Consider the following 26762-nt stretch of genomic DNA (forward strand, 5'->3'; position numbering starts at 1 on the left):
ATTTAGTGTTCTGTGTGTACTGATAGCAGGTATCATACAGACGTTCCTGTATGAAGTAAGTACCGTTATTTATAATATTGTGGGGTTAGAATAGTGTATAAATAGACCAAAAATAACTATTCAGATATTCAGCTTTTCAGAGCTGAATCTAGTTCATACCATGTGTCACTACTTTTTTTTTTTATTCTGTACGCCAATAGTATATACCATATTCCATTTTGTTCCGTTCTGTGTTACAGCGTCCCGTTCCGTTTTGTTACATTCTTATGTAACGTTAATTACTACCACACGGAATTCCAATATGTTCCTGATAACATGTACCATATTGCTTTTTGTTCCTATGTAACGTTAAATACTACCACATTGTATTTCGTTACTACGTTTCATGTAACGGTAGTATATACCATGTTGCATGTCGCGTTATGTTCCAATATGGTGATTCTGTTGCGTTCCTTTGTAACATTAATTTCTACCATAATACATTCTGTTACTTCCTTGTAATATCAGTCCATATCATGTTGTCTTTTCGTTATGTTACATGGGTACCAGCGTTTGGACCAAACTTTTTCCTCCTACGCATGGAACGTAACGTGCAACTCAACTTGGTTAAGTTACGACTCCCTGCAGTAATCAGGTTCATGTAATCATCGCTCATCGTCGCGACTATTCCAAAGTGGCAGAGACGCGTAGTTAAGTATAATTTTAAAAATTAAACGTCATGTGCTTAAACATTGAAGTAAGAAAATTACAAATACATTTTATTAGTCTACACATTTAGGATACTCACAATAAATATACATAACTAGTTTAAGATGTTGTTTTTATTTTTTTAATTACAATTGAAATGTACAAAAATGTAAGAGTTACTTTACATAACTAATAATTTCGTTACAATTTACTTATTTAAAAAAATTATTAGTAACAGTAGTAATGTGACCAGATTTTTAAAACAACGAGACGCGACATTTTTCATATTTTTCTGAAGGAAAAAGGAGACAAAAAAGGGACGGCAAAATGTACACATTTTAATATAAAAACTGTTTCGTCATAAATGTAGGGCGAGGCAGTCAAACAAGAAGATTTAAAACATTAACAAAAATAGAGAGAGCAAATATTAGTTAATTTTTGAACATGAATGTACTGTACGTGAGTTGAAATTACTAGTGTACCTGAAAAACGTTTATTTTTTTAATATGTTGTCAGTAAGATGGCGTCCTAGGTGTTGCACACATTGTCGGAGTCTCAGAGTAAATCCACCCATGACGCTTCGTAGCGTCTCCAACGGAATGTTGTGGATCTCTTGCCGAATTCGCTCCTTTAAATTATCCCTGGTTCTTGGGAGGGTTGTCCTTGAATACTTTGCATTTGAGGTAACCCCAAAGGAAAAAGTCAGGAGCCTACAAATCGAGTGAACGGGCAGGCCACGGAATATCGCCGAATGTGCTGATGAGACGACCATGAAATGCGAGTCTAAGCACATCCATACTCACTCTGGCAGTATGGCTAGTTGCACCATCTTGCTGGAAGAGTGTCTCTTCATCTGCGCCATAGCCATCGAGGACAGGCAGGAAAAAGGTTACCAACATGTCAGCATAACGTCCAGCGCTTACCGTCACCGTGTTACCGTGTTCATTTCCGAAAAAGTAGGAACCGATGATTCCACGAGATGATAATGCACACCACACTGTTACTTTTCCTGAATGGAGAGGCGTTTCATGGAGAGTGTGTGGATTAATTTCGGATGGGCAGATTTACTCTGAGACTCCGACAATGTGTGCAAAACCAAGGACGCCATGATATTGACACCATATTCAAAAAATGAACATTTTTCAGGTACACTAGTAATTTCAACTCATGTACAGTACATTCATGTTCAAAAATTAACTAATATTTGCTCTCTCTATTTTTTTGTAAATTTTTTAAATGTTCCGTTTGACTGCCTCACCCTATACTTATGTTTGAAAAGTAATTAGGGGGTCATTCCACATCAAATCAACGCAAAAACTAAGATTTTGACACCCACCAACACCGATTTCGATGAAATTTGGTATACACCTTACCTATATGGTTGAAAGAAACCCCCCTTATTTTTTTCACTCTATCTCAAACAGTTTTCATTTTACAGCACTTTGAAATGTCATCAAATCAGTGTTGTCTGTCACTCTTGAGACCCTCGACCCAAGATACCCTTGCTTACATTTTATTTCTTCTCTCCTTAACCAATCATCAGATCTCTTTGAAATTTTACACACAGTTCAATGAAATAATGAGGATTTCAGAAAAAAAAATACATCAGCACTCAAAAAATTTTACAAATGCCTATAAAAAGACTAATAATGGACTTGTAGCCTAATTTTTGTGGTGGGAAAACTAGGTTACGAAAATCTGAATTTTTATCATGTGGGTATGATGGAACCAAAACCTTTTGATGTTGGAAATCATTGCAAAAACATGCTCTTTCTCTACAAATTTTGGTTTTCTTATTCCTTCTAACGAAAATTTTACGTTTTTTGGAAATTGCCTAAAATTTCAGGGTCAATCCGTACCAAATGGTCCAGCACCATTTTTAAAATTTTTCATCTGTTTGTCGTTGTAACCCCTGTACAAAGGTAGTTCAAAACAGGCATTATTTGTCTAAAACTAGACTTCGTTTGAAAATGGCGGCCATTTTTGTTTCATGACTTGCAACATTTTTGGCCTATGCAGAATGTTGCGATAATTATGATAACTCAGCTAAGAAAAAATATAGAAATCTGGAGTAAAAAACATTGCTTTCAGTACATTTCAGGTTACATTTTATGTTCCGTATCTTTTTTCACCACATCTAATGCAAATGGCTGAAATTTAGGGTCAAAACTGACTGATATTCGATTTTGAAGGGAAATCAATTTATAGGATATTTTTTAGTAGGTAAGCAATGAAATATCATAGCTATATTTTTTTAGAGGAAACATGTACAGTGACAGACAACACTGATTTGATGACATTTCAAAGTGCTGTAAAATGAAAACCGTTTGAGATATAGTGAAAAAAAAATAGGAGGTTTCTTTTAACAATAAAAGAAGGGTGTATACCAAATTTAATCGAAATCGGAGTTGGTGGGTGTCATGACCTCGTTGAAATAGCATGGAATGACCCTAGATTAAATGGAGAAATAAATACTGTGAACATGATTTACATAATATGGTGATACGCACTGCGCCTCAGCCAAGCAGTCCTTTTTAACTAAAAGTCATTGAATGATATTTAGCCGATGAATCTTCTTTAGTGCATCCTTTTACTCAAATAACATCCTGTAAAAGTTTACAGACGTCTGTTTAAAGTTCACCTTATTAATCAACATAGCTTTCAAAGTTTGTGCTGAAAGAGCGTTCTCTTGTGACTTGTCTACAAACCATTCATGTACGAAAACACTCGACAAGTGGGGGCATTAGTTCCAGGTAAACAGAGAAGAAACGCGAATATTTTAAGAATATTGACTTGTCGCACATCGTTGGTATTGGAATGTAAAATAATTTTACCCAACAATGTCATAGTTCATAGTAATAGTAGAGAAGGTACATTGTTGCAGTAATTCTATGCCGATAAGTCAAAGTGACATTTTGGCGTCCCGTTTTACGTTTAAAAATCGGGACAGAGACTCAAAAAGAAGGGACTGTCCCGGTGACGTTTGGTCACCTTATACAGTGCTAACAGTTTTTTTTATAATTTGCTCGCTTGTAGGTGGGAAAATTTCCCTCGATCAGGATGTCGCAAACTAGCTTTTCAACTGGATTAGTTCTGATTATACTTCGATCGTCATTGTCTTCCTGTTTGAATAAATATCCTTGAATTCGCCTCGGTGAAGAAGTAAGGGGCATTTTTCGATGGGCACTTCAGGCTCAGGATAGTCATAGGCAGAATTGTTGACTTTCTTCCAACTGGCTCTAGCATGTTGTTCCACAGAGCCTGTGCAGCTGAAATATTGGGGGAATTTCTTATCAATACCAGTTTGATGGAACATTTTACTTCAAAGTAAACTATTGTTTTCGTAGAATTTCTTACTCGAAAGAGATAACGACTGGGTTTCCGACATTCGTACATAAAAGCATTATGTACACTTCATACAGGGTGATCATATTACTACGTAATTAAATCGAAAACAAAATATAACAGACCCCAACGCTTCTGAGCATGGAAGAGGAGTGAATCGACAATGTTGCATCTTCATCTGAAACAACTTTCGTAAGAAATTTATTTTGATAAGGATCACGGTTTTTAATATTGATACATTCATTCATAGTTTGGATTTGATTTTGATTTCATTTCATTTGTTTTACTTCGCATTTCTGCCACTTTTAGCTAATCGCGAAGATGATTTATTGATTGATTGATTTGCTTCATTTTACTTCGCTTCTTGTGCCACTTTTGGCTAATTTGCGAAGATGGGGATGAGTAATGATATGATGAAATTGATGAATGGGCACTTACCCCGGATTCGAACCCGGGACCCCTGGCATGATAGCGCACAGTGGTGTACTTTATGCACAGGATGGCTAATCGGGACCGAACTAAAGTTTAAAGTGTGATTCAAACCACTATGTGCCTCCACCGGATATCGAACCCGGGACCCCTTGATTACAAGGCAACAACGCTACCACTACTCCATCGTGGAGGCACTGACTCCCAGGAGTCCTGGGTTCGAATCCCGGGGTGTAAATGGGTGTTCATGAAATTCGTCATATCATCCTCATCTTCATCGTTGCGATTGGGCACAAGTGACAGAAAACGAAGCTAAATAAGAAAAATACAAATAATTATAACTACAATCCCGCAGAATTAACTTGAGACAAATGGCGGCCGGCGCCGCTGCAGGAGTACCAGCCTACAGCGAACGCTTGACTCTCACGCGAATCACGGGCAATCAGCTGACAACGGGAGATGGGAGATTTGAAAAAATAATTACATTGTGTAACGGAAATATCACTGTATTAAGAGGACATGGTAAGAAAATTATATGCATTATAAGTATTCTATCTTACACAATAAATGGATAAACAGTTTATTCTTTACCTTTAATCCGTAACTTGAAAAGACCGAGGCTCTATGCACTGCCGCTTCACCAGTCACTGCACATGAGTCCTTTCAACAGTTGGTAACATTTCGCGCGCCCGAACTTCAGAGTTTCCATTGGCCCGTTACAGCGGGAAGTCCCCCGCTCTAGCCAATTCGAGCGCAGTTGCATCACTCGCAGAGTGGCCATTTCTCTCTAGTTAATTCTGCGGGACTGTACATCGTCGTGTGAGAACCAGAGGAACGTAACTCCAAAAATGCTGTTTTCAGTTTTGTGTAAATACACTCCTCTGAAGAGATCTATTGGGAGTCAGACCCTCACATCTCCACTTCTAATCCCTAGGCGTAAGGTGGAGTCACGTATATACAATTCGCTGACTCTTTTTTTTAAGTAAGACATATTCCTAAGGATACATTGTTTCCTCTCTCCTGGAAATTTGATGAATTTCAGTAACGCCCATCTGGTTATTACATGACAATATATAGGGTGTTTTTTTAGAGTGATAGAACTTTGAATTGAAATAAAACACATAAAAAAATAAGTTTGAAGCCAAATGTGTTTTTATTTGAAAGATAACTTTCTGACATTTACTTTTTGAAAATAATTTCCGGCATATGTCCACCACGACTATCTGTGATGAACCGGATTCGATCAGTCCAATTTTGAACCACTTTTTCAAGTAATTGGGGACGTATGTCGTTAATAACACGAGTTATGTTGGCTTCCAAAGCGTCAATTGTTGCTGGTTTATCAGCATAAACCAGAGACTTTAGATATCCCAAAGAAAATAATCCAGTGGCGTTAGGTCACATGATCTTGTGAGGCCAATTCACTGACAGCACCGATATTTCCGAAGTGCTCTATACGTTTGGCGAACAGAACATTGATTTTGGAAATATATTTCCACAATTTGTAAACGTTGTTGCGGTGTCAGTCTTTCCATGATCATTTGCCAATGCTCACTGATATGAAATGACAAAACAACATGTCATCAAAACAAAACAAATGACAGCTATCCCTATCGAAAGTTTTATCACTCTTAAAAAAACACCCTTTATAAATAAAACTTCATATGGCTCATAAATTATGTGTGGCGTTTAATACATTATTTAATGAATATATATATATGTACATAAATACACAATGTTAAGTCTTTTATATATGCAGTGGACTCTTTTTAATTCGAACTCCGAGGGGACAAGAAAAATGTTAAGAATTATCCAAAATTCGAATTAACATAAAACATCACGTCATTAAATATGGTTTCAACTTCTTCCAAATTACCTATTAAATCTAATTATCCAAGTTTGAATTTTCGCCTTGTAATTAAGGGATCCCTGGTTCGATACCCGCTGGAGGCACAAGTGGTTCGGATCCCACTTTAAACTGTTGATCCAGTCCCGATTAGCATTACTGTGCATAAAGTGGACTTAAAAAAACAACAAAACCAAATTTGAATTAAAGAGAGTGCAGTGTGTGTGTGGAGGGGGGGGGGTGGGTTGGCTCCTCCCAACGTGTCAACCTTCCAGTAATCGTAACAGGGACCAATTTCTACGTCTCCAATTCGCAGCTGAAATCTATTGAAAGCCAATAGAGTGAATCATTGCTCTATGAATAAGTAGTGGAAAGGCACGCAAACCTCACTTACCCAAAGCATGTCCCTTTTGATTAAGATGCATGCAGTCCGGAGTCACATGGGACACGTCTGGCAGCGTTGCCTTGGATACGTTCCCGCTGAGCATCATTGTAAAGGGTTGTATCACCACGGTAAAGTTGTCGCTGTTGTCGTATCTGCCACTAGAAATCTTGAAAAGAAAACGAAGGTCATGTAACTCAATTCAGCTACAAAAGTAAATCTCTTTATAACATTAACATACACTCTGTCCCAAGAATGTCAGGAGCAAGCGAACGAAAAGAAGTCACCTGCGCAAGTAGGACTCGAGATGGCTAGACCAATGAACACGTAGGAGGGGAAGCGAGTGCATGGAGGAGAAAACGAGGCTGCAGCTACCAGCTGTTTGCAGCAGCGCGCACTGCACTGCCTCACCCACTCGCTTCTTCCCCTTATCTATCGTCATAATAAGCTCCACACTTTACCGAAACGGAGTGTATATCTACATTTATTACATACTGTTTCTGGAATATAGTGAAGCCAGGCTGAATACAAAAAAACATTCCTCAAGAAACAGGATCAGCACGTGGAGGCGCTTGACATCCTGAAGCTGGACGCCTACTGGAGCGGATCGGCATTAAGAGAAGCATGTTTGTGTGTAAAGTCCACTTTATGCACAGGTAGACTAATCGGAACTAATCTTAGAATTTAAAGTGGAACCGGAAGCACTGTGCAATGTGCCTCCGCCGAGTATCGAAGCAGAGACCCCTTGATTACAAGGATTGATTTATTGATTATGGTGTTTTAAGTCCACTTTATGCACAGGAAGGCTAATCGGGACTGGTCCTACAGTTTAAAGTGGGATCCGAACCACTATGTGCCTCCACCGGGACCCCTTGATTACAAGGCGAAGACGCTACCACTGCGCCATCGAGGATGCACTAACAGAGATACGTGTAATCATGTGCACATAACTAGAGATCATACATTGTGCATATTGATCATGCAGATTACATGGATATTATTCTAGAGTCAGCATATTTAAGAGATAATTCTTAAGGTTTATTACAGAACTGTTTAAATATTCAACAGGTTCTAAGAAATCAGGAAAACAAAATTTTGAATTCGTGTGCTACCATTTACAAGATGGCAAACATATTTGGCATCTTACCATAGGACTATTGCATAGAATATCATTCGTAGTGGTAACGGGTGTGATATGGGTCGCACCAGAGGCTTGGCGTGCATGTAACCGGTGTTACCACAGGTAACAGCAAAATGTAAAGAAATTAAAAAGTATTTTCCTCAATAAAATAACAACATTGTTAAATAAATTAACCGACAGCGTTGCAGATGAGTGTATATTGCAGAGGACATTTTCTCTGCAGCCGACAAAAGCGAAGAGACAGGCCGTTCCGCTACCCTCAAGAGGCAACAAGAGGAAAGGGCGCCCGCCAATACAAGGGAACAGCGGGGAAAGACTTGGAGGCAAGTGTGCTAGGGGGTTATTCATATGCCTGTTTAGGGGCCCTGTTGCCGCTGCATCTTACCGGATCAGCAAGTGTTGTCACATTGGATTTCCAGAAAAGAGCTAAATCCCGCCTAAAACGGGGATACTATTTCTCTGAAGCAACAAGAGCTAGACTGGAAAGCCAAAGCTGGATTTAACTGACCGTTTAGTAACAGACGAAAAGATACGTAAGTACTTGATGCTATTCGTGATTTGGACAAACCCTGCTACAAAAAAACTAAGTTGGCAACAGTAGTACGTACATCTGGACTTCCCTTCCACCGCTGGAGGAGGGGAATTCTGTCGTCTGCTCAACGCAGAAACGTCAAGCTGACCCGAATGTATGGTTCTTCTTCCCCTTTCCACCTCTTTGCAAGGAAACAGAGATGGTTGACAAGGCTCGACTACTATTCACTGGATTTTCTCGGTAACTCTCTCATGAGTGGTAGTTCTTTCTAGGAGTGATTGTAGCTAAATAAATCATTGATCGGATTGCAAAAAAAGAGAACAACAATCCAGATCAAAGGCATGTTTATTTTGGGGAGCGGTAGGGTGGAGATGATAACGTCTGATGGCCGGTAACACCTATGAAAAAGTCACGCCACGCCACTGGGTCGCACCCAACTTGCAACAAACGCCAAAACTAAATGCTAAAAGTTATAAACCTGCCCTTCTACCCTAACAATTCCTGACCTGCAATTCCGCTTACTCTAATAATAAATATGTGGTTAGGTTAGGAGAGCCAGGTTTAGAGCTTTTAGCATTTAGTTTTGGCGTTTGTTGCAAGGTGGGTGTGACCCAGGGTTGTGCAATTAGCGTCAAAAACGTTTTGTACATGACAAGTAAATTACGCGTAAAAAACGCATAAATACGCATAAAACGTGAAGTACGTAAAAAACCTAGGAATCAAACATATTTTTTTTTAAAAAAACTGGTTTTTCCCATTATTATTTTTATATATGGCAGTTGCAGAAAACAAAAGAAGACTTTGAAAAAACTTTCCTTCCGAATTTGTATGTGCTCTTATATTGGAATTAAGTAAACCGAAATGTTCTGTTCATTGCATTATTATAACGTACTACAGTAGGCGTTCATTGCTAATTGTCCCATGAACAATTTTTCGTTTCCAATCAGCAGTTTGTTTATATATATATATATACATATATATATATACACATATATATATATATATATATATATATATATATATATATATATATATATTCATTCATTCATTGTTTTCTGCCTAATTGGCAGGTTTTTCACTGCAATCTCCAGCTTTCCCTGTTCTCTGCCTTACGCTTCGTAATAGCATACGACCCAGTTAATTTAATATCATCCATAAGCTGATATCTCTTTCTTCCACGGACTTTTCTTCCTTCAACCATTCCCTCCAAGGCATCTCTTAGCAGGCAGTTTCTTCTTAGACAGTGTCCTAACCAGTTTCTTTTCCTCTTCTTGATGGTCTCCAGTATAGATCTTTTTTCACCAACTCTTTTCAGTACGGCTTCGTTTCTTACCTTGTCCGTCCATTTTACACGCTCCATTTTTCGCCATGTCCACATTTCAAAAGCTTCGAGTCGTTTCTCTAATATATATATAGTTATGTATACGTATGAAAGAGAAATTTTAAGCTCTTAGTAAAACTTTGAAATCCAATCCAAGTAAATTGTCGTTAATTGTTATGCTATGTTATAAATACAAGCACTAGTGTTAAAACATCGTCGTCGCTTTGTATAATCAAGGAGTCCCGGTTTCCATGCACAGTTAACACACATAACGGTTCGGATTCCACTTTGAACTGTAAGTCCAGTTCCGACTAGGGATGGCCAGATCCGGATCCTCGCGGATCCGAAATCCGGATCCGGTTGGTTCCGGATCCTACAATTTTTCGGATCCGGAATTTTCAGATCCGGATCCGGATCCGGTACTTTCGGATCCGGATCCGTTTTGCCATCCCACATGCGCTTCTTTGGAAAGTAAGAATGTGTTTATAACATATTGTTACCTGCTAATATACATACATACACACATATATATAGTGTGTGTGCGCGCGTGCGCGATTTGTAATGAATTGCTTCATCTAAAAAAACTGTTTTAGGGGGCAAAACCCCCTCAAAGGTAAAGATGAAGACAAATTGACGCGGGGATCTGACCCCTGTGTGCCACTCCGATATCCATGAAATTTGGCAGGTGCATGGAGAGGGCCAAAGGAAGAATAGGTTCTTTTGTGTTTCAGCTAAAAAGAAAGACGGTTTTAGATGGAACCCCCTCCTCAAATGTCAAGATGAGGAGAAATTGAAGTGGGGATCCGAACCCGAAACCACGTAAATATGGCATAGGAAGAAACAGGGGGCATAGGGCCTCTCTATACACCTGCCAAATTTCATGGAAATCGGAGGGGAACACAGGGGTCAGATCCCCACTTCAATTTGTCCTCATCTTGACATTTGAGGGGAAGTTGCCCCCTACAACAGATTTTTAGCCGAAACAAAAATAAACACGTATTTTTTCCATTGGGCCCCTCTATAAAGCTGCCAAGTTTCATGTAAATCGGAGGGGGACACAGTAGTGAAATGCCCACTTAAATTTGTCCTCATCTTGACATTTGAGGGAAGTTGCCCCTAAAACAGTTTTTTAGCCGAAACAAAAAAAAAACACGTATTTTTTCCTTCGGGCCCGTTTATACACACACCTGCCAAGTTTCATGGAAATCGTAGGGGAACACAGGGGTCAAATGCCCACTTAAATTTGTCCTCATCTTGACATTTGAGGGGGGTTTTGCCCCCTAAAACAGTTTTCTAACCGAAGCAAAAATAAGGTATTTCTTCCTTTGGGCCCGTTTATACACACACCTGCCAAGTTTCATGGAAATCGGAGGGAAGCACAGGGGTCAGATCCCCACTTCAATTTGTCCTCATCTTGACGTTTGAGTGGGTTTTGCCGCGTAAAACAGTTTTTTAGCTGAAACAAAAAAAACACGTATTTCTTCCATTGGGCTCGTTTATACACACACCTGCCAAGTATCATGGTAATCGGGGGGGGGGGGGGCAGGGTCAGATCCTCACTTCAATTTGTCCTCATCTTGGCCTTTGAGGGGGGTTTTGCCCCCCTAAAACCGTTTTTTTAGCTGAAACAAAACAACATGTATTTCTTCCATTGGGCCCCACTATACACCTGCCAAGTTTCATGGAAATCGGAGGCGGACACTTAGATAACCTCCCTTGTTAGTCTTACACTTTGTGATCATATAACACTGCATATATTATAATGTTTTATTTTAATTTGTAAAACTGTAACTGTAGAAAAATTGTTTAATTTTTGTATAACATTTCTATCTTGTTATATGTGTTAAAGGTTTCATCCTGGAATGGAATGTCTCACATTTATGTGTGTTTCCATTTCCAATACATTCGAAGGAATACATATTTGTTTCAATGGCATTTACAAAATCACCTCTGACATTTTATGTTAAACAAGTAAGATTATTTTTGTGCACGAGTGTGTTAGCCGATGCGTAGCAAAGTATTTTAGGAACAACACTTGAAAAAAAATTATTGTAGGACTAACTAATGAAAAATTTCTTTGTAATCGAAGATCATAATACCTTTTAAGGTGTGGTAATATTATAATGGGATTGAGATACGAAACTCTCGGATCCGGATCCAGATCCGAAACTTTCGTACCCGGATCCGGACCCGGAATTTTCGGATATGGAACTTTCGGATCCGGATCCACATCCGGAACTTTCGGATCCGGATCCAGATCCGGAACTTTTGGATCCGGATCCAGATCCGTAACTTTTGGATCCGGATCCGGATCCGAATGGATCCGGATTTTTCGGATCCGGATCCGTTTGGCCATCCCTAGTTCCGACAACCCTGCCTGTACATAAAGTAGACTTAAACTTAAAGAAACTTCACTTTTAAAAAAACTCTAAACTTTAAAAATATTTCTACAGTAGATAATAGAAAGTGTACGAGCAAAAAGCTTACCAATTGCCTCTCCTTCTCCCGATATTGCCATGATAGTTCTGTAGCCCGCATTCCAAGGACAGCTGGACACAGACACAGGGCATGATGGGAAATAAAACAATTGATTGTACTCCTTTCCCTGAGCTTCCTCAAAACCGACACGTCTGTAATTGTAAATAAGAGAGAATGCACGGAATTGTTAAACTTATATAGAGTTCCGGACAAGCTTAAAGAAAATCCAGGCCTTTGCTTGCAAGGTCACCCATGTCTCTTCACGCCTCGTGAAGATTGTGAAGAAGATAAGCTCCCAAATTTTACTGCCTGATTACATAACATATAATTTCTGTTTCGATATATACTCTTCAATATGAAAAGATGGTAGTACTTTACTATAGGGGTGACACCTATATATAATTTCTCTCGCACTTTTTTACATTGCTAACGTACTATTCTGCATTGCGGAACATTTCTTTGGGTGAAATAATGTACGAGTACTTACTGTTACTCGTTATTTCGATTCTGTAACACACATTATGGCGATAGCGTACTAGTTCATGGTTCGTTGTGAGAGTGTTTTGTCGATTTATGCAGTGTTGCAACCTTGTTCACCGGAAAATACCTACTTTCGTGCCCGGATTTGAAATTATGCTAATACCTAGCAAACCATTGACGTTAGCCCCAAAAACCATTCACGTTAGCCCCAAAAACCATTCACGTTAGCCTCACAAACCATTTTCCGTAAGGTTAAGTTAGGTTAGGTTAGACAAGCATAGTTAAAAAATTAAAAAAATAAAAATACTAGACACGTCATGTTATAGTGAAAACACGGCGAGTTTGAAACACTGACTACGGGGTTTACGTCATCTAACACACGGAACATTGTGCTCTTGTGCAGAAAGGAAAAGGCGCCAGCAGAAACAGCGTGTCGGACAGAGACTTTCGCACATAGCAACATGCATTCGCATTAAAATTGATCAAAATTACATTCATGAAATTCTACAACGATACATAAAATGATTTGCGTAAGTACTTTCTCCTGTAAAAAGTAAGAAATGCGTCACCCCTATAGTAAAGTGTTACCGAAAAGATAACCGCTTCGTCAGCAATAAACTTCTGAGTTACCTATCTCAAACAAGGAGAACTAGAAAGAATGGACGATTGATTGATTGATTTGGTGTTTTAAGTCCACTTTAGGCACAGTAAGGCTAATCGGGACTGGACCTACAGTTTAAAGTGGGATCCGAACCACTATGTGCCTCTACGCGGGACCCCTTCCTTACAAGGCGACGACGCTACCACTGCGCCATCGGGGAGGCGAAAGAATGGACGAGAATTGAAATAAAGTGTTATTCAGATTATAAGGAAGGGATTGAACAAGGCAGATCAGAAAAGTAAGGAAGAGAGAGAAAGTGAATGGAAGAACAAGGAAGAGAAAACAATTAGAAATAGGGATAGAATAGCAGAAAAAGGAATAGTATACAAACAGAAAATAGAAGAACGGTGTATCTGTCCTGCATGTCCTATTTTGTGATGCATGCTTCAAAAATTGTAGAGCCGCGATGGTTGCAGACCTTCGTCTCCGTGATCGAGTGGTTATCACAGCGCGCTACAAGGCCAGGGGTAGCGGGTTCCAATCCCGGCCTGGGCATGGCTATTCTTCCTGATGTCCCTTCATCAATTTCATATAGCCATTCATCCTCATCCTCGCGATCAGCCAAAACTGGTAGAAAAGCGAAATAAAGGAGACCAAATCAATCAATCTCTGCTTTCGCAATTCTCTTTGGTTTGCTTTATTTCACTTCGCTTTTTGTGCCACATTTTGGCTAATTTGCGAAGATGGAGATGAGTGATGACATGGTGAAATTGATGAATGAACACTCACAAACATCCACGCCCAGGCCGGGATTCGAACCCGGCACCCCTAGCGTCGTAGCGCGATGTGGTAACCACTCCGCCACGGGGGCCGGCTCGCAATTCTTTTGTTCACGTCCGTGGTGGAGTGGTCAAGTTTAGATTCCCGGGTTGGGTTGTCTAAAGTCGGAAATATTTCCGGCCTTGTCCTCGCATAAAGCGGCTCCGGGAATCATCAAGCCTCAAATCAATGGGTACCTGGGGGTTAAAGGCGGCCGGAGAGTGATGATGATTACATCATATGTGGATCTCCACCCCTACATTCCCTAAATGTGCCTTCATGGTACGGTGCTTTATGCACGAGGAACTTTACCTTTTTATCTTTACCTACTTTAAAAATGATGTCATCTCGTCCATAAATGATCATTCACTATGCTTAATTGACTCACCTCTATACATTAGCCTTGCAGATATAATTTCGGACTGTGCAAAACAAGCTGCCACCTGCCGGGCATGCGCCATTTCACACTATTACCTCGAAACTCAGCTCCCTTCTGTGTAATCTTGTAGGAGCGCTACCCACTACGCCTTCTTGTTCTGGTAGTTTCGAGCGATTGAAAAATGCCAAACGTTACTCTCACGTTTGTCCACCCCTGCAAGTTTCGTGGCGATTGTCGTCGGGAGGTCCGATACCTTCCCTTGTGAGTGTTCTATTTTCAAACGACAGGTATCGCTTGTGGCGTGTCGTTTGTCACTTCGGTCTGCTTGTCACACCTAAGCGACACGCGACACCAATCGAACGCAAGCATGTGCTGTTTGTCATGATGCTGCTGTGTGAAATGTTAGTGTTCATTGGTTCGTTCCCTAGCGACATGTGTTGCGTGTCGCTTCGGTCTGAAAGCTGCCTGAAACTTCCCTAAGTCCACCGAGTGACGTCACGTCTGGTTGTCGGCAGTCGATCGTGTATTTGCGACGTTGATCCAAGAGCGGAAAAAACTCATAGTACAGGGTGCCTACAAACGATTGAAGCGGTTTCATGTTGTTACTGTACATGTATTATTGAACGCATCACTAAGTAACTTTGCAGTTTTGTAGAGAAACTCAACAAGTTTTGTGCCGCATTGCAAGTTATGGGAGTTTTCTGTTCCCCGTGGCGTCGTTGAGCATTTTCGTGACTTTCCGAAACTCAATGCATTTTGTGCAATCTCAAAATTTAGAGTTTATGGCCCCTCCTTCTTCAGCGAACAACCACAGTTGGAGACGGACAGTGAGAACTTCATCCACCAGTTGGATGGTGCTCCGCCCCACTTCCATCAAGATTTCCACGAATTCTTAACCACCAGAGTGTCAAACCGATAGATTGGTCGTTGTGGAAATGATGATCAACAACTGCTGTCATTGCCTCACGCTCCCCTGACTTAACTCCGTGTGAAGGATTTAGTGTTTGTGCTTCCGTTAGCGAGTGATCTAGGAGAACTGCGGCCACGTATCATCAGTGCTTTTGATCGAATTGATAGGGACATGCTGCATTGTGTTTGGGAAGAACTTGACTCTGAAGCTTATGTTTGCAGAATTACGAAGGGAGTGGGGGCACAAAACTTGCTGAGTTTCTCTACAAAACTGTAAAGTTACTTCACGATATGTTCAATAATACACGTACAGTAACATTGTCAAACCGCTTCAATCATTTGTGAACACCTTGTACTTTACTACTGACTTACCCATAACAGGAACAAGATTAACAAAAGTTCTGGGAAGATTTGCCTGAAGATAGTCCAGGGCCTCTCGTATATGCTCCTGGTGCTTCTCCGCGGAGTTTTTCTTCAAATCAAAGCAAACGTGGGCGCACAAGTTCGTGTGGCCTGTCATAAGGGTAATTACCTGTTGACAACAACAAAAGAAAATAAATGTCTTCAAGGAATTAAGCAATTTTTTACGATATACTTCTAATAAAAATTGCCTCTGTAATGAGACGGTTCACTCTGAAAATAATGTCTGAATCATACGAGGCTAGATTTCCTGCTGGATATTGCAGTTGGACTTGGACTATACTTTGTCCCGGGTATCTCTGGAGCAAGGCCGCGCATAGCGGCACAGAAGGGGCGGGGCATCGAGTGGGCAGAGCGAAGCAGTACACGCTGCTGCGAAGACTAGTAGCTGCAGTCGCTTCCACCTCCACGCAATTCCATTCCCTCTCACGTGTTCATTGGTGGAGCCGTCTCGCGTCACTACTTGCGCAGAGACTTGTTTTCGTTTGCCTGCTCCATAGTTAGCTGGGACAGAGTATACTGACTGCTCTTAATACTAAAAATTGAAAGAAAAACAAGAGGCTAGAAATTTGGCTCGCAAGAAAGTAGGAAATGTAGATGCACTCAACAATTTTTTCATGAACTCGGGTACGTATATTCATTATTCACAAACGAGATTCGCAGGATTCATTCAATATATATATATATACAGGGTGTCTCATAAGTAATAGCGCAAACTGACACAGATGAAAGTACGCGATAATAGAAGCAAAAAAGTCTGAGTAAACATGGGTCTGCAAACGAGCCGTTTTCGAGATAATCAATCGTGAATGTGTGTTTACAAGCCGCCACTGACTTCATTGTTTGTAAACGTCGTCCTAGTTGGTAAAATGCTAATAATGTGTGCTAATGTGTGGTTACAAGCCGTCACTGATTGTATTTTGTAAACACAGAGTGCTTTGCTCTTTATTTTCAAAACAGAACATTTCCGAGAGGTGGCGTTGTAATCAAACAGGATGGATACAATCAGTACAGAGAATTTACATGCTTGTGACCAATTCCGAAACTCAATGCGGAATCGCGTACAGTATTGCATCCATATGGAAGGATGACACTTTGAACACCTCCTTTAACAGTGTACAGAGTGTACAGTAATTGTAACGTAGAACATACTAAAGTAGTGCTGTTTTCCTTGTTAAAGTAAGTACGTACAATGTTCAATAAAAGCAATGAGATCTCCTGATTTATCAACTCTATTATTGGTATTTTACCAACTAGGACGTTGTTTACGAACATTGAAGTCAGTGGTGGTTTGTAAACACACATTCGCGATTATCTCGAAAACGGGTCGTTTGCAGACCCATGTTTACTGAGACTTTTTTGTTTCTATTATCGTGTACTTTGACCTGTGTCAGTTTGCGATATTACTTTTGAGACACTGGTAATTATAAGGATTACGTTTAAATTACTAAATATTAATGAACACGAATGCACAGCTCTGTTACTTTTTTCCTTCATCTAGCAGCGAACAAACACAACCAGCACTCGGAAAACACAGACAAGAAACTTTCCCTTGCCAAACTCACATATTATCTTCACATGAGCAAACTTTCTCTGTAATTGGCTGTTTCACAGAATCTAGCAGAGAAACCCAATTGCAATTAGAACTGGTCAAAACCAGTCTATCACCCAGACTGGCAGCCATCTACTCCAGCCAGGGAGCCAGTCCAGCGCCAACACTCACCTTCCAGTCATTATAGAAGTCAATCTTCCTGTTCTTCTTTATCCTCCGAACAAGCATCCTAGCTTCCATCAAAGCGTCCCCATCCACGAAAGTTGATTTGGCTATGGTTAATCTATTAACGTTTCCGGCGATCAGGACGGCCCTATCCGAAAATCCTTGCAAATCAGGGTTATAGACCTTCAGGATGTTTGGAAGCGTCAGGTACTCTCTCCATGTTTTGGCTCCACCTGCAACAAATATCAAACAACAGACGTGTCATGAGAAAATTCATTACCCCTCTTCCCCCCTCCTCGGCTTTTTGCATTTTTACATGCTTTATTCGGAATTTGCACATTAAAAAGATTGTCAACTTCCGTTGCCAGTCAACTAGCGTAAAAAAGTGACCACGAACGTGTTTTATGATAAGATTACTCTGATTAACGTAACTTTACTGCTTTTATATATATATATATATTGTAGAGATATGGAGACCATTAAACCGAGAAAACCTCGTCATGTTAATATTCACACTTGTTCATTTCCTGAACTTGTCCGACCAGCGAGCGATCCCAAGAATGCGCTAACTTGTAACTTCCGTAAAACCAGGAACTGGAAAGGCAAACGCGTGGATCTAAACAGGATCTACCGCGTTTGAAAGGTTTAACAACCTTTCGACGCCTACAATGATAAAAGCAAGCTCCTACCCGGAGCTCGCTCTCTTTTGATTCTGACACTCATCGACGCTACATGGATAACTAGTCCGATTACTTTACAACACGTTACACTGCTAACTACGACGATGGAACACGGAGTTACCGCTGCCTAGCATGCTACAAGGCGCAAGGGATCGCTTGGCTTGGTGAACTGAGGGTCGCTGGATAGAACCTTGGAACTTTCACGATTCGGTCTGCGAGAAGCATTAGGACAAGACACCACACACATCTACCAGGTATGAACAAGCGTGAATAACCTTTTACACCAACTTTCCATATCTCTACCCTCCTACGGAGCAGGTTCAGCCATCAAACATTATTAAGCTCTACCTAAAATGTTTAAATGAAACTTCCCTGTACCTCAGAGCCCAGGTAAAACGGGCTTACAACATGGTGGAGTTGCTTCAGGCCCTTTTTGCAATTAAGTACCCTCCTGTACGAATTGCTTTACATTAAATTATTCTCTCCCACCCCTCCCTCCCACTTTGGGAGCATTTTTAAAGTAAATTTTTAGTAATTCCAACTCATACTCCCACAGTACGCTTAAGATGCGTCAGACCTAGTGACAATTTTGTGTATTACCCTATGGAAAACAACCCCTCTTTTTCTTTTATGCCGAGCCCCCCCCCCCCTTTTTCAACAAAAATCTAGTTCTTGTGCATAACATGTATTCAAGCATCATTCACACAGGAATGAGAACACTTGCTTATACTTATTTGACCAGCGATATATTAATGACATAAATAACTGTATACTCATACGTTCCTTTGTTCTTTGGTCAGCACGACGAACCTTCGTTTATGAATACGTCACAGATAGCGTTGCACGAACACCTAGATTCCTCCCTCGACCAAATCATAGAGTTAGCAACTGCAATCACGGCAAATCCAATAAATTTACGACCTTTAACCCCAATTCCCTCCCCTCCACTAACACGGTTAAGGTCTGCTAATCGAAATTACCCTCAATTTGTCCTTGGACTACAAACACCTAACAAAAACCAACCCCAGCCCTTAGCGAGTACCCCGGCTCCCGTTTCAACTTCCTCTAACACTGTTAATAACTCTGATCACTTAACTGTAGAAATTCCCACGACTAACATGGCTACCCCAATTCCAACTGCATTATACCCGGCACCATTTAGCGGACATGACCCTAAGGACATTGACTCATTTTTCCTCAAGTTTCAAAATGTAGCACACGCCGCAGGATGGACGGAAGCTAAGCGTAAAGAGATGTTACCTTTATTTTTGACGGACACCGCTTTAACTTATTTTCATGACATACAGAAACGACCCAATTTTGTAGACTTGACATACACCCATATCAAAGACGAGCTAAGTACGTTATTTAAGGGTTCATACTTGTCATCAGATCCTGTACAGATAATTCTCCAGAGAAAACAGGTGGTAAGCGAGCCCATTCACACCTACGTTATTGCTAAAAAGGCATTAGTCCAGCAATACTTCCCGAACGCCACTGAAGAACAAACTCTCTCTTACATCATCACGGGACTGCGAGCCAAATACATTGGCTGTTTAACCAACAAGCATTTTGCTAGAACAGAAGAATTAATTGCCCACCTACAGAATTTCGAACGCCAGCAGTCATTAATTAATTCCCGTATGTTGGAAGAGAAATTGGAAATTGATCAGGCAGTCGCACAGGCAAGCTTACCCCAGACATTCATTCCATCACCACTTCACAGCTGTTCGCATGCACAGGTCTATTCCCCCCTCCCCAGTAGTAATTCTCACAACCTGACTCAGCACTTTGTACCATACAACCAGTGTCCATTTCCTTCTCTCCCACAATTGACACATCAAGTCCAAAGTCCGGCTCTCGTAAATAGTTCCCACACAGTGTATCAAGGAATGCATCATATACCGAGTTCTGATAATGCCCGCTGCGCGGCGACACCAGCCGTACCCAGAGTAGAACACGCTCCAAATGCCGCCTCTGGTGACGAAATAAACAAACTCTCGTCACAAATATCGAGCATGTCTCTCTTTTCGAACGAAGAGATGAATGCAAGTTCTCTCTTCAATCTTTGTTCAAATGTGCTGGAATTTGCGAAGACGGCTAATCAAAACGCACATAACAGAGGTTTCAACAAGGGGAATAATAAGTCCTCTTCCTACAGAAATAATAATAATTCTAGAGCTAATCACAGAGGTAACTTTCGATCGAACTCAAGAGGCCAGTTCAGAAGTAATGGTAACAAGAGGTTTCAACGTCGAGATCAGGCTAATCGCGACGATGCAAATACCTCAGCCTGCAAGTTTTGTGGTCGTTATAATCACGAAAGCGACAACTGCTTTTACAAGCCACAAAGAGACAGTGCTTTAAACTAAAATCGTCTTCGACTTGCAGGGACGAAATCGAAGATAATACCAGATTAGATAAAGTTCCTATAATTGAGAGAAATGGCCTATACTTTATTAATAGTAGCATACAAGGAAAACAGGTAGATTTACTTATTGACGTGGGTTCCCAAATCTCAATTTATCCTTCCCATCTTCTCCCTACTGAAAGAAAAACATACAAGGTACAATCCACAATCCAAGGTGTGTCCGGATCGAAACTGAGTGTGTCTGAAATTGTAGTTCTTCCTATCATAATTGGAAAGCGTAAATATTCGCACCCATTTAGAATAGTAGATTCAATTAACGTCCCTCCCCTTTTAGGAAATGACTTTTTACGAACGCAGAGGTGCGAAATGTCATTAAAAGACAATACAATAACTCTTTGTCATTTAGGACGTACTCCTAATTATAGTATTTTAAGATCAAAGTACAAGACCCACCAGCTGTCGCATGACATATTTACCCAAATTGAGAATGTAAATGTGTATGAGGGAAAAGCTACCCTTTCAAACACAGTTCAGTTAAGTCCACGAACAGAAACTTATATCAATTTGAACATTACCAGTACGACACCTAACACCCCTAAGCCTGTACTTTCTACCCCATCTGCGTCCCTTATGGCCCAGCATCCAGTAGTCCTACCCAATGCTACAGTAACCCCGCAGTCACCTGTCATTCCCAAAGACAACCCTATAGAAAAGACTAATCTTGACAAGAAAGATGATGATGATGATGATGACTTATTTTTTCATCAAGTATTTCATGCACAAGCAGCAGATTTTGATATTAGTTCAGAACAACGTAAAGACCCCTATTTTAGAGACATTATTGATGTATTAGAAAACAAAGATAAAGCTAGTGACCCTAAACTAGAAAAGCTTTCGTATTCTTATGTACTCAAAAATGGAGTCTTATACAGGACTAATAAAATCAAAACTGGTAATAGGGATAGACTTTGTATTCCTCATGCATTAAGAAATCAAGTTTTCGACCTTATTCATGCACACAAAATGAATGGAAGTCATCAAGGTGCACAAAAGACATATAATTTAATGCTTATGCGCTACTTCTTCCCCAATATGAAGAAATTTGTGTACGATAAGGTTAGACATTGCATCCCTTGTCAGATTTCAAAGAAACCACAAGGTTCTAAACCGCATACGCTGCAAACATTTCAACCAGCCCAAATTCCTTTCCAACGAATTCATATTGACGTATGTGGTCCTTTAGTCTCTTCAAAAACGCACAAATACAAATATTTCCTATCGGTAGTTGATAGTTGTACAAGGTATGTAATTACAGCTCCTTTGGCTAATCACGATGCACAAAACATAGCAACAGCCCTAGTTGAGAAAGTCTTTTTAGTTCATGGCATCCCGGAAACGATCTATTTAGATCGTTCAACGCCCAATTCAAGTTTACTCTTACGAGAGTTAGCCAATATTACAGGTGTACAACTAAAATATGTAGATACTTGTGCCCATTTCACGAATGGATTAGTTGAGAGTTCATTTAGTTACTTAAAGAAAGCTATGAGAGTCTTTGTGTTAGAAAAGAAAGCTTCGTGGTGTGATTATTTGGCTAGCGCAGCGTTTAGCCACAACGTTACAATCCATTCTGGATCCCTCCAGAGCCCGTATTTTACTTTATTTGGCTACAACCCAAGGATCTTAGCTGACGCTGTCCTTCCTTCGAACCCCGACAATGTTTCCCAGACGAACGCACAGAGACTTGAACTACTGACATCCATACGAAAGACAGCACATGACAACTTGAACAAGCGTTACGAACAGCAGAAAAAGTACGTAGACCGCACTTCTAGGAAAATGCAGTACTCACCAGGACAACATGTATGGATTCTAGATGCCACTCCAACTCCAGGCGTGTCAAAAGCCTTTGCGTCGTCTTATAAGTACAAAGGAACTATTCTTCGTAAAGTTAATGAGAATTCCTACGAAGTAACTTACATCGACGGCAGGAGTAAGCAAAAGACTGACACTATTACTATTTCTAGACTCAAAGCCCGCTACGACTAGTGCCATGATAACCCCACTAACATTCATTAACACGCCACTCCGTTGTCACTCGCTTTAGCCTCCTCGCTCCTCGTTGCGTACATTGCACATGCTAGCATGATCCAGCATTTTCTCACGCTCATCCACCTCCCCCCCCCCCCCTCCTTCCACTTCTCGTGCACGCACTGCATTTCTGCGTTAGAACGAACTCATTTTATTTTTAATACAACATGGTTATTTTTATTTTAACAAGATTAGGATTACAGAATGCTATCTCAATCGTCGGAACATTTATAATACATCTCTTGCCTAATAATTAATATTTTTTTACAGATATTTTAATGTTATTTTATAATTTGCGTTTAAACGCATAGTAATAGTCAGAACATATCACTTAGCTGATTTGACTAATAAGTACTTAGTGTGTTTATGATCCGAACTAGCAAATATTTTTTTTTTCCCCATTTGCTGGTACATATACGCTCAAATGAAGAAAAAAGTACAAAGAAATAAAGAACGAATGAACTAAGATAGAACAAGATCAATGATTTAAAGAACAAATGAACTGCGTAGAACTTGCTTGAACTTTTGGCTTTTTGGCCATAGCAATTTTTTTATTTACGCTTAGGTGTAACGCGAACTGCTTCTTTGAAAGCTGCAATGCACTAAATATGTTAATAAAGCATATAATAAAATAGGCAAATGTTCCCACTCTCTCTTTAATTTTATAATTCAAATATTGATAGCATACAACATGGTATAGCTCACATCCCATGAAATTACAAACTTACTCTATTTTTCAATGAACTTTTACACAAATATATTACTTACTCTTTTACACTTCTTTTTCAATTTTTTTTTTATTAGCAGCGAATCGAAGGCGCTTAAACCTTTGTCCACAAGACACGTAAAATTCTTGCAATTGTTTTTATAAACGACATTTACACATATTACAGAAGGAAATGTCTCGTAATCACTTAGTTCGTTCTATTATCGCTGAATTCCCCTTTCTTTTCTCATTTCAGACCCCTACAACAAGATGTCTCCAGCTCATTATGCCATTATCGCATCCATCGTAATAGCTCTTCTTGGCATACTTATTTTATTGGCATTATTAATTATATCTTGCTGTTGTTCCCCCAAATCACCTGTCACCACACCCCAACAACGGTTAGAGAAATCTTCCATCAGTGCCCCAATTGCTTTACAATCACTTTCACATGCCCCGGAGACAACAGTCATTCCAACACCACCCCCTCTTCCACCGACCCCTTTCATCTCTGGTACGAAACAAATAAATACTTCCACTCAATGTACCACCATTTTTTCGAAAGGACGCCGACTTCTGGCACCTCAGGTCAAGCCACCGTCGCCCCCGGCCCCTATTCCGGCTAGGCCGATTATTCCACCTATCCCCCCCCATTCCCCCCCGGTGAACTTTCCTTACAACATGGAATTATTCCACCTACTCCCCCCTCCGTTGCCCCGGCGAACTTTTCTTCAGGTAAACCTGTTCATCATAAACAGGCGCCCTTCAAAACGCTACATCATATAAGTAATAACGCCCCTTCGCCGTCATTCAAATCAGATATTACCTCCCCTCCCCCCCAAAATAATTCACCAGTTTTAACTGAAAGTCCCTTTTCAATCGATTTTATAACCCGTCATCACTTATTGTAAATCTGCTCCACTACCTTTTGCTTTTTCCTAATTTTTCCTTTTACGCTTGTTTCATTATCTCATCACCATGGATGTTATTGGACCCATGACGACCATCGAGCGACAGACCTAGGCTCATCGCAGAGACCAACAACGATCTTGTGGAGTTCCAGCACCAACAAGGACCCGTTCCCGTCTGGACCCATGGCTGATTTTTCCATCTCCCACGCCGCGACCCAGACGTGGAGCGCTTTACCCAGGACGTCTCTTGACCCAAAGCGCCATCGCAAATTTGACTTCCAGACTCAACTTCGCTGACGTCACGGCGATCTTCATCGACAGGCCCCGCCCACTCCGTGCATCCTGCTCTTGTTTCCCGACGACACATGATACTTATTGTTATCTTACATCGGCTAAAAGTGTTCCGGTGCTCAGCTACTTCAACTACCGTAAGGCACACGCAATTAATACAAACATATGTCATTTACAGTGCCAAAGTTAGTGCCCATGGGTGCTACCCATATTGGATTAGAGATACGTCTCTTTCTTTTGTGTTTTTTTTATTTTATCGTCAGCTGCACAGCACGTCCAGCCTATGGCGGCATGCAGTTTACAGAGTTGCCATAGGTAACATACCTCAAGGCTCCGCCCAGCATCGTGTATGTTCCGCCAAGTGTACTTTGAACTCAGCAAACAGAAAATACCACCGCGTGTGGTTCCCGGCGTTTCCTCACACTGTGCTGACATGTGTTTTTATTATTGTGCTGTCATCACTCAAACAAAACTAGTTCAGTGTCACAACGTCCCAACTTATGTAATTATTTTATCCATGCCTCAAGACTTAGTTGTTGTGCTCGTACTTTTTGAGTTTATAAGAGGCTATGACCTACAATTTAATTTTTTTTTATTATTCTACGTGTTTTTATATTTTTTTTCTCAACGGTGTTTGGTGCCACGATATGATATGACTCTTCTGGTGATTACAACTTTTTTTTACGGTGATGTGATTCTTCTAGTGATTGGTTTACTGTATTGGTCTTCTACACGTTTGATTTGTTAATAAATCCTAATTTTTAAATATAATCTACTCCGGACGAAGTAGTCGACCATCATAGAGTGGCTCGATTATTTCAACAAGGGGAATGTAGAGATATGGAGACCATTAAACCGAGAAAACCTCGTCATGTTAATATTCACACTTGTTCATTTCCTGAACTTGTCCGACCAGCGAGCGATCCCAAGAATGCGCTAACTTGTAACTTCCGTAAAACCAGGAACTGGAAAGGCAAACGCGTGGATCTAAACAGGATCTACCGCGTTTGAAAGGTTTAACAACCTTTCGACGCCTACAATGATAAAAGCAAGCTCCTACCCGGAGCTCGCTCTCTTTTGATTCTGACACTCATCGACGCTACATGGATAACTAGTCCGATTACTTTACAACACGTTACACTGCTAACTACGACGATGGAACACGGAGTTACCGCTGCCTAGCATGCTACAAGGCGCAAGGGATCGCTTGGCTTGGTGAACTGAGGGTCGCTGGATAGAACCTTGGAACTTTCACGATTCGGTCTGCGAGAAGCATTAGGACAAGACACCACACACATCTACCAGGTATGAACAAGCGTGAATAACCTTTTACACCAACTTTCCATATCTCTACCCTCCTACGGAGCAGGTTCAGCCATCAAACATTATTAAGCTCTACCTAAAATGTTTAAATGAAACTTCCCTGTACCTCAGAGCCCAGGTAAAACGGGCTTACAACAATATATATATATATTGGAGACCAGGGCTAGTTGTTACAATTTCAACTTCGGAATTTTTCATGAGCTTCCTACTGCACATGCATTAATCAAATCTTCAGTATTAAACCATCGCACCTTTGGGCAATGCATATATTTTTTCCAATGGAATAGCTTTACATTATGAACTTGTAAACGTTACATTTTTGGAACTCTGAAAACTGTAACAACTTGGGGCACGTTGTTTCAACAAAGTTTTATACAGTAAGAACATACATATAACAATAAAGATTAAGAGAGTCAGGCACAATTATATAACGTCCACAAACATTTTATCCACTTGTTACTTTTTCCCTTGCAACTTTTTGCGAACTGAAGAAACAAAAATAAAATAAAACCAATGAGATTCCAATTTCTTAAAATCACAACTGGAACGCAACCCTCAATAATTACTTTCAAACCAAAAAAAGTGAAAAAAACACTCGTAACGTCCACTCACTTGCCACCACTGGCGCCAAACTACAACCGGGACTTCTTTGTCGAATAAGTCACGTGCCCTATGAGTAAGGAAGTGCTACCCCTAGCGGAAGCTACCGAAAACTCTATGTAACAACTTGCCCCTTGCAACAACTAGCCCCGGTCTCCCCTATGTATGGCCACTAGCGTACACAGTATTTTTCTTTATGAGGGGGAAGGAATTTTAAAGGTCTATATAACATAGATGTGTTCTGTGATGGGTGTGATTACGTAATTACCATTTCTAACAGTTGGGCTGAAAAGTTCGTAGGCT

The 26762-nt window shown here is 40.4% G+C and overlaps 1 protein-coding gene across 1 annotated transcript in view; it reads right to left on the reverse strand.

Moving 5' to 3' along the window:
• Positions 1 to 2138: 2138 nt before the first annotated feature.
• Positions 2139 to 26762, reverse strand: part of LOC145990416 (phospholipase B1, membrane-associated-like) — a 60464-nt gene continuing 35840 nt past the window's right edge. The window contains exons 4-8 of the mRNA XM_083126110.1: positions 17493 to 17719; positions 15722 to 15881; positions 12171 to 12313; positions 6702 to 6858; positions 2139 to 3956 (exon numbers count right to left, since the gene is read on the reverse strand). Coding sequence (XP_082982236.1) covers positions 3799 to 3956; positions 6702 to 6858; positions 12171 to 12313; positions 15722 to 15881; positions 17493 to 17719 — 845 coding nt within the window. The 3' untranslated portion in view covers positions 2139 to 3798. The remainder of the gene's footprint in view (positions 3957 to 6701; positions 6859 to 12170; positions 12314 to 15721; positions 15882 to 17492; positions 17720 to 26762) is intronic.

Source organism: Lepisma saccharinum, chromosome 7 (assembly GCF_977018435.1).
Source record: "Lepisma saccharinum chromosome 7, izLepSacc3.1, whole genome shotgun sequence".
In the NCBI taxonomy this organism is placed as follows: Eukaryota; Metazoa; Arthropoda; class Insecta; order Zygentoma; family Lepismatidae; genus Lepisma; species Lepisma saccharinum.